This window comes from Daktulosphaira vitifoliae, unplaced genomic scaffold (genome assembly GCF_025091365.1).
Source record: "Daktulosphaira vitifoliae isolate Bord-2020 unplaced genomic scaffold, ASM2509136v1 Scaffold_450, whole genome shotgun sequence".
In the NCBI taxonomy this organism is placed as follows: Eukaryota; Metazoa; Arthropoda; class Insecta; order Hemiptera; family Phylloxeridae; genus Daktulosphaira; species Daktulosphaira vitifoliae.
In genome coordinates this window covers 1-10,007 of record NW_026100015.1, presented here as the reverse complement: position 1 = coordinate 10,007, position 10,007 = coordinate 1, and the positions used below count along the sequence as shown (strand labels likewise).

The window sequence follows — 10,007 nt, the reverse complement described above, 5'->3', positions numbered from 1 at the left end:
AATGAAAGCTCTAGCATCTGAGATGACTGCTAACTTCTCTAGAAGACTATTAAGTTTGGGTATTACTGTTCGTGAATTTACAGGTGATATGTCTTTAACTAAAGCTGAAATTACTAGCACTCAAATATTAGTAACAACACCTGAGAAGTGGGATGTAGCAACACGCAAGGGAACTGGTATAATTAAATATATATTTTTATAAATCTTATAGATTACAAGTATTACATAATTTATATTTTATTTTGATTTACTCTAACAGGTGATATTGCTTTAACTAGTCTGGTTAAATTATTAATTATTGATGAAGTTCATTTATTACATGGTGATCGAGGTCCAGTGTTAGAAGCACTTGTAGCACGTACTTTACGACAGGTTGAGTCATCTCAAAATATGATTCGTATTGTTGGATTATCAGCTACTTTACCAAATTATAAAGATGTTGCTCGATTTTTAAGAGTTAACTTTCAAAAAGGTTTATTCTATTTTGATGGACGTTTTCGTCCAGTGCCTTTGATTCAGACATTTATTGGGGTTCGAGGAAGTAAGACAGTTAAAATGCAACAAGAAATGGATTCAGTTTGTTATGATAAAGTGCATGAAATGGTTCAAAAAGGACATCAAGTATGTGAAAACTGTATTATTTTGATGTTGTCTAAATAAAATATCTTAGTTTTTAATTATATTAATGAATTTTCATAATATTCTAGGTCATGGTGTTTGTTCATGCCCGTAATGCTACCGTAAAGACAGCTAATGTATTTAGAGAACTTGCAACTCAAAAAAATCATTTATCTGATTTTTTGCCTGAAGATTCCAACCGGATAGGAGTAGCAAAGAAAGCATTTGAACGATGTCATTCAAAAGAACTAAGTGAATTATTGAACAGTGGATTTTCTATTCATCATGCAGGCCTCTTAAGATCAGATAGGTATCAAATCTAAAAATATATTATATTTGTTTAAAATTTTCTTTTTACTAATTTATTTTTAACTATAGATCATATTTTAAATATCCCGTTTAATTTCTATTTTTACAGGAATTTAGTTGAAAAATATTTTGCTGAGGGTGCCATAAAAGTATTAGTATGTACAGCTACATTAGCTTGGGGTGTTAATCTTCCTGCTCATGCTGTTATCATAAAAGTAAATCAAGTTTTTTAAATTATTTTTATGACAATCACAACTTTATTTAGTTAAAATTTTTTTTTACTTTTTTAGGGTACAGAGTTGTATGACTCTAAACATGGAACATTTGTAGATCTAGGTATGCTTGATGTTTTGCAAATATTTGGAAGAGCTGGTCGTCCTCAGTTTGATACTTCTGGACATGGAATTATAATTACTCCTCATGCTAAACTACATAAATACCTTTCATTACTAACAAATCAAATACCAATTGAAAGTTGTTTTGTGCAACATCTTGTTAACAATTTAAATGCTGAAGTAAGAAAAAAATCCTTAAAAGTAATTTAAATACTTTTATAACTATTCAAGAATTTCAATAACTATATAACTAGGTTCATGTAAAAAAGTTCCTTATCGTTATAAAAGTAATAAATTATTTTTAAATTTAGAGAGTAGTTATAAAATTGTATGTATAATTGTAACTAATGAATAATTCCCTTTTTAAATCGACCTAATCATATGTTCTAAATAATATGAAAAGTATTTATTTAATAATAAAATTTTTTGAACCATTTAAAATTTTTAATAGGTAGTTTTAGGTACAATATCTAATGTAGAAGAAGCAGTGTTATGGTTAAGCTATACTTATTTGTTTGTTAGAATGCGTATAAATCCACATGTGTATGGTATATTACTAGATGAAGTAGAAGTAATTACCTTAAAACAATTAAAAAAATATACTAAAAACTTTTATTGATATTTTATTTTTAATAATATAGTTGGATCCTATGTTAGTTAATAAAAGAAAAGAATTCATCATAAATGCAGCTATGGCATTAGATAGAGCTCAAATGTTACGTTACAACGAGAGAACTGGAGATCTCGCATCCACTGGTTAGAAAATAATTTTATTATATTTATTATTATCTTTTGTTGTATTTATATATGTAGAACAATCTTTTGTTCTAACTTATATTTTTAGTAGTTCAATAATAACGCAAAATGTAGTTAATAAAGATATAATCAATCAAAATAAAAACATATAAAATATTGATACACTTAAAAAACGGATAAATAAATAATACACAAAATAAAAACTTAAAGTCACAAACGTACCACACGGAAAGAGATTACCTTCGGTACTCCCGAGGTCTTCTCTTTCTCCCCTTTTAATTCATTCCGTTTCATCTTATATACTAAAATATTTTGTTTGTCTTTTATAAAATTCATATAGTAATCATTTTCAAAAAGGTTTATAAATATTTACTTCCTGATCTAGTAACAATAATTCTGGGAATTACAATTAATCCAAACATTACATAAGTGTTCTACTTCTAGGTTTACAAATAATAGACTATATTATATTTTTGTAATAATAGATTAAGAAATTCATAGTTAAACCAAACATTACAAAAATGCTTTCTTTTCAGTTTTATAAAATAATGACCTATATTACATATTCTATATAAACTTAAAATTATTAATGTGATAATATTAAGTGATCTAAATATCAAAAAGTTCTTTTAAAAAAAAAATAAAAACTATAAAATTTTACACATGGCGGTTTATCCGCCAGTAGACATAAATAGAAAATCATTTTGAAAAAAATGTGCTTTTACATCCATTATATACATTTAAGCAGTTTTATTTTTTATTTTAAATGTCTTATAGAGTACTGTGAAAGTTAAATTTTATTCAGTTTTATTATATAGGTGAATAAAAAAAGAAATTTGCCTTCAATTAAAACAACATTGAATTAGTGGCTGTGATTTATGCTTTAAACAACGATGTAAAGTAAAGAAAAATTTCCACTTAATATGATTTCCCACATCATCTATGCTCACATCACATCGTCCTCATATTGCATTCAATTACATTCCTTCATCTCTTTTAGTCTTCCTCTACCTCTTCTTTCTTTAACATTCATTTTTATAACTGTTCTTACTGCTTCCGTTCCCCCTAATAATATGACCAAACTATTTAAGTCTATTTTCTCTCATCTCATCTATGATTGACGCTATACCTTATTAGGGGCTAGCTTAATATTTGAGGATCTTGGTCAAAACCAAGAATCAGAAGCTACCCGTCATCTGCCCAAATATTGTCCCTATCTCTTTAAATGAGTTTTAATAACCTGAAGGAGACACAGGCAATCGTGCACTTTAGTTACAAGAAATAGATTATATTATAAAGTTAGACTACTGTTTTATGTCAATGACAAAGTAAAGGTATATTTTAGATATTCAGTAAATATAAGTCATATGTAATGTACAATACATCTGACCTGAATCTTAGTACAGTTGGTTAGTAGGCATATCCAAGTGAAACAGAGTTGGTTGGCTATGATTGGCAATAGACGAGTCGTCAAATAAAACAAGTTAAGTTATTAATAATATAAATAAGACGAAAGTAATAGCATTAAAAGTTATGTCTATAACAGTGACTTACATATAACTGCCCTTTGTTAGTTTGACGTCAGTAGCTCTGGGCTACAGATGAGTAGAATTGTCACATCACCATCTCCCTCTGTGTTAATTAATATGTATCACAAATTAAGTAAATGGAAATGAAACATGTATAATATAAGTGGTAAGAACATAGTAATAAATTTTCTTACATTACCCTCTCCCCTATTAAAGGTTCCACTCTGAACCTTACAAAAGGTCAAAATATTAAAAGAAAGGAAAAAAAAATTTATCTAAAAATGCTTTTTAAACTTTTAAGTTATGGTTTTCTTTATAATTAGGGGAGGGAACCTTGTTGTGTTCACAAAACTTCTTATAATCTTGTATCTTCATATGTTTTTAAATTGTTGTTTTCTTACCTAATTAGTTGTGGTATTCATTTCAATTGATAGTGTACGATATTCATGGTATTTGTTATAATAGCCTAATACGACTTAGTCTGTTGTTCTTAAAGTTCATTACCACTATAAGATTTTTTGCTTTTATTTACATTTCATAGGGTAGATCTTATAGATTCACTTGACTTGATTGATTGGAGTTGTAAGGTGCACAAATAATCACATTGCCAAACAAAATATTTTTTTCTGGTTTAGGTAATACAGTCAGCTTTACTATTTGTACCAGAACTAAAACTTCCACTACATTGTTGTCTAGTTGCTACCATTTTATAACTTCAAAGCAAATTTTTATGCAGTAACTGTACAAATCTTGTTTTTTTAATTTGTGAGTCTGTTTGGACAAAATCAATGTAGTTGGAAAAACTTTGTTTATTTGAACATAGTTTTCATAGATACCTCGACGCTAAAATGTATTTACTATATGGTCGGTAACGACCACCAACATGGAAGCAGCATTGAGTGACGCGAGTCGAGGGGTGGAGGAGCTAGGCTTTTGATTGGCATGTAAAATACCAGCTCCAGACTGTTAGAATAGTTGACTGTTGAACAAAAATTCTAAATATTCTATAAAAATGGAAATAAAACGTGTATAATATAAGTGGTAAGAACGTAGTAATAAATGTTCTTACAACCTATACTCCTTCTTATATGTTCGTTCCTTATCCTATCTTCTCTAATAACTCCATTCATCTATCTAAGCATTTTCATCTCTGCTACACTCATTCTCTTCTCTACTTTCTTATCAACCGCCCAACACTCTGAACCATATATCATAGCTACTCTCACTACAGTCTTATAGAATTCACCTTTTAGCTTCATTGGAATTCTTTTATACCATAATACACCACATGCTTCCCTCCACTTTAACCACCTGCACTTAATCCTATGTGTTATATCCTCATCAATACTACCGCTCTTTTGCACAACTGATTTTAAATATTTAAAACTTTCCCCCTTTCCTATCACATCCTCGTCTATTGTCACTGAACTCCTTATTTCACCTACCTCATATTCTCCTTTGCACATAAAACAAAATTTCTCTCCTCATATATAGATAAATATAAATTGTATAAATAAAAAATTGAACATAATTTGCATCAAGTATTTAAAAAAAAAGTTATTTTTAGAAGTCCCTTCATATTTATTTTAGAATAATGTGTATAATTTTTTAATATATCTTATAATCATATGGTTTAGGTCATAAGTTATTTTGTTATTTGTTAAAATATGTAGCTTTAGTTATTATTTCAATTATATCTAATTGAAACTTAAATAATTATATTTTTAGATTTGGGACGAACTGCCAGTCATTTTTACATAAGTCATGACAGTATTGAAATATTTAATCAGACCATGGCACCTTTTATGAACTTATCAGAAATACTTACTATGATAGCAAGTGCAAAAGAATTTGAGCAACTACAAGTAATTTTTATTTTCCTCTAATATTAATTGTTAACCTAAATGATAAATTGAAGTCCAAATTAAAAAATAAATCGAATTTTCTAGGTTAGAGATGATGAAGTGGTAGAGTTAGAATCATTAAGTCGCAAATATTGTCATGTTGAATGCAAAGGATCAGCAGTGAATATTAATGGCAAAGTAAACATTCTTTTACAAACTTATTTAGCTAGAGGTAGAGCAAAAGGATTTTCATTAATATCGGACCTTGTTTATATCTCACAAGTAAGCTGGAATTTTGTATGGTGTTGTAGTAATGTTCCTAAATTTTGTTAATAACATAAATTTTCGTTAATGACTATGCTATAAAACTTAGAATGCTACAAGAATTGCCCGGGCCCTGTTTGACATGGTCTTACGTCGCAATAATGCCATGTTATCATCGAAACTGTTGGAAGTCAGTCAAATGTTTGAGATGAGACAATGGGACTTTGAATCTGAATTGAGGCAATTTTCAGATGTTCTTCCTTGGGAAATTATTGATAAAATAGAACAAAGAAAATTAACATTTAATCAAATTAGAGAAATGGACTCAAAAGAGTTAGGTAAGTTTTTTATTTTAAATATTAAAATTCAAAAGTCTAATCCCTAGTTAAATGATATTTTATATTGAGATTCTACTTATTTTTTAGGAATTTTATTAAGAAACCAAAATATTGGTGCTGCAGTAAAAAAATGTGCTATGCAGCTGCCTTATATTGAAGCTACAGAGAGTATTCAACCTATTACAAGAACCATTTTAAGAATAAATCTTGAACTTTACCCAGAATTTGAGTGGAATGATAAATTCCATGGGAAAACATCAGTTGCATTTTGGATTTGGATAGAAGATCCTGAAACTGATCATATTTATCATTGGGAACAATTCTTAATTTCAAAAAGACAAGTATGTTTAAATTATTAAATAAATTAAGGAAATATTACTTAAAAGTCCCTTTAAAAAAAAAAAAAGGTTATCAAAAAAGAAGTTCAAAAATTAGTTTTTACAATACCTCTTGTTGAACCACTTCCGTCTCAATACATTTTACACTGTACATCAGATAGATGGCTGGGTACTACTTACACAATTCCCTTAACATTTCAACATCTTATATTACCTCACAGCCATGCTTCAGTAACAGGTATTTTATAAATTTATTTCCTAAGTTTAGAATTAATTAATATTTATATAATTTTGGTTAGACTTGCTTGAACTTCATCCATTGCCATTATCAGCTCTTAAAAATCAAGACTACCAAAATTTATACAAGTTTACTCATTTCAATCCAATACAAACTCAAATTTTTCATTGTTTGTATCATACAGATAATAATGTACTCTTAGGAGCCCCTACTGGATCCGGTAAAACTATTGCTGCAGAAATTGCTATGTTTAGAGTATTCAATGAACAGCCTGAAGCTAAAGTATGTGATATAAAGAATTTAGTACTATAAAAATTTGAATGATTGGATAAATTGTTTTAATGTTGAGATATATTTTTAATTCTGGGTTGGTGTTTATTCGGATTATTTTTAAGTTTTATAAATTTATCAATTCATAAGTTTATTGTGGGTACTTTCTTTTCTTTGAGTAGACTAAGAATTTGTGTTAGAAACCTATAAATAAATAATAATTAAACTTAAAGAGGTTATAATTATATAAAAAAAGTACATTTTATATTTTTATAAATATTTTTTATTGATTTTTAAATTTGTAATATTTTTGTCCTCTGAAAAAAAAATTGACACTTAGAACATTTAATATTTTTACTCCTTGAACATTTGTAAATAAAATAAAATAAATTGATTTAAGTATTAAAATTATAGTTAAATAATTTTCTTGATTAGATTATTTTCTAATATACAGAGTAATTTTTTTTCATAAACTACTCAATTACTTACAGAATATAACTTAAACATATTATTCTTGAATTAGTAGTTATGTAATACTTTTTAGTTCATCTCTTATGTATTGTAAGGATGTCAACTTTGTTTGTTCAAATGGGAACACATTTTAACATAGTAAAATGTTTGATGTTTTATTTTAATTGTAAATGGCATTTGAATTTAATATATAACTTTATTATATATTAAAAATATAATGTTAAATATTATATAATAATTGTTTTTTTATGATGTCAATATTAGCAGATATGCATCGTTTTTTATCAATGGTAATAAGATACATTGTGAGCTTATAAATATACCAATTGGCAGTACAAACGCTCTGTATCTGTGATAGCGACATAATTTAAAAAACAATTAGCTACCTATGTACTTATAATCCTTTGTATATTATATGTGTAATGACTCATAAAGTTGAAACTTAAAAGTTTTATATCCAATAAACAAATAAACTTATATATTAAATTTAAAATTTGTTCCCATTTAAAAATGGACACCCTTGCAATATATAAGGGATGAACTTTTAATATTATATAGCTAATAATTTAAAAATAATATGTAACTAATGGTAACAAAAAAAAAATGTTTAGATTATTTTTATTCTGCAAGTAATTAAATAGTTTATGATAAAAAAATCACTCTGTATAAGCTAGTGAAATACATGTTGTCATTAAAAGTTATTCTTTATAAGACATAAGGAATAGTCATAAAGAATACTTAATAAGTCTAGAGCTTTGATGCTGAATTCTAATGCTTACTCATTGATAAAGTGAGTATGCTATTACAATGATAATATAGTAGAGGCTTCTTAAATTGAAATATGTTTACAATAATATTATTATTGATGGGTTTATTTCATGTGTGTATTATTACAGTTCAGTTGCGAAATAGGGTTAGTTATTTATTTGCAACTAAAATATTAACATACATGTATTTTTTTAATTTTATGTATTTTATTCATGAATATAATAAAAACGTATATTTATGGTTTATTTGATTTACCTCCCAAAAGTATTATTATTATTGTATTATTTATATTCAAGGAAGAGTTCCTTTTTTTGTAATTTTCCAGGTCGTTTATATTGCACCTTTAAAAGCTCTTGTACGAGAACGAATAATTGACTGGAAAGTAAGACTTGAAGAAAAGTTAAAAAAGTCAGTTGTTGAATTAACAGGTACTAGGTTGTATTTTATACAATAAAAACTATTAATATTAAAGGATATCTTTGAATTGAATTTTAGGTGATGTTACACCAGATATTAAAGCAATAACTAATGCTTCTGTAATTGTTACAACACCAGAAAAATGGGATGGTGTTTCACGAAGTTGGCAAACACGAAATTATGTTCGACAAGTTGCGTTAGTGGTTCTTGATGAAGTTCATTTACTAGGAGAAGAAAGAGGACCAGTTTTAGAAATAATTATATCCCGTATAAATTTCATTTCAACTCATTCTGGTCAGCATACTCGCATTATTGCATTAACTACTGCTTTATCAACCGCTGCTGATCTAGCTTCTTGGTTACATATCGGTGAAATGGGTCTTTACAATTTTCGTCCTTCTGTACGGCCTGTTCCACTTGAGGTGCATATTAGTGGCTATGCAGGAAGAAATTATTGTCCTAGAATGGCAACTATGAACAAGCCAATTTATCAAGCTATACGTCAACATTCTCCTACTCAACCTGTTATGATTTTTGTATCATCAAGAAGGCAAACTAGATTAACTGCACTTGATCTAATAGCATATTTAGGAGGAGAAGATAACCCTAAACAATGGGTTCATAAGAATGATTATGTAAGAAATGAATAGATTTTTTTTTTATACTTTATATTTAGTGCTGTTTATTATAAATTCTATGAATATTTCATTATAAATAGTTAATTCTTATTTTAACAACCGTCTAATCATATGTATTTTATATTTTTTTAATATTTTTTAGTTTCATATATTTCTTGATTTATCAATTATTAATTCATCCCTTATTCTGTATAAGGGTGTCAACTTTATTTTTTTTAATTGCAACATATATATAACTAGTTTATAAAATAGAAAATGACGTAATTAAGAAAAAAACTGGATGATAAAAACTTTTGGATCAGTATTTCAGAAGTTATACTTAAGCAGGAGGAGGAATGAGGCTGAAAAATGTCTAGTATTAAAAAAATACTTATATTTGATAAATCAAGAAGTATATAAAACTAAAAAATATCAAAAAGAGTTTTTGCAACATAATAATTTTTTTAAGAGAAATTGAGANCAAAAAGAGTTTTTGCAACATAATTATTTTTTTAAGAGAAATTGAGTGGCTGATGTTAAAATTATCTGTTTTATGTGTAACTAACATAAAATATTTAAATTTCAATATTTGTATTAGGAAATGGATCAAATTATTGAAAATATCAGAGATCCTAATTTAAAATTATGCCTTGCATTTGGATTAGGTCTCCATCATGCTGGATTACAAGATAATGATAGAAAAATTGTAGAAGAATTATTTGTTAATCAATATATTCAAGTAAGTTGTTAGTGAAATAATCAGTAACAGATTTAGATTTTTTTATTAATTAAAAAAATATTTTATGGTTTAATCCAAAAATAACCTAATCCATAATAGAGAAAATTAAAAAACATAAATATTACTCTTGTATTATTAACATTAATGGCAAATATA

The 10,007-nt window shown here is 27.0% G+C and overlaps 1 protein-coding gene across 1 annotated transcript; it reads left to right on the top strand.

Moving 5' to 3' along the window:
- Position 1: 1 nt before the first annotated feature.
- LOC126909491 (activating signal cointegrator 1 complex subunit 3-like) lies at positions 2-9,851 on the top strand (the record flags this gene model as incomplete). Its single annotated transcript, XM_050691920.1, has 16 exons — positions 2-176; positions 260-621; positions 708-928; positions 1,037-1,142; positions 1,218-1,442; positions 1,714-1,833; positions 1,904-2,018; positions 5,276-5,412; positions 5,497-5,673; positions 5,765-5,993; positions 6,081-6,334; positions 6,401-6,569; positions 6,631-6,851; positions 8,404-8,506; positions 8,574-9,130; positions 9,711-9,851. Coding segments are annotated over exons 1-16 (3,312 nt in total), but the record flags the coding sequence as incomplete, so codon positions are not given.
- Positions 9,852-10,007: the final 156 nt, after the last annotated feature.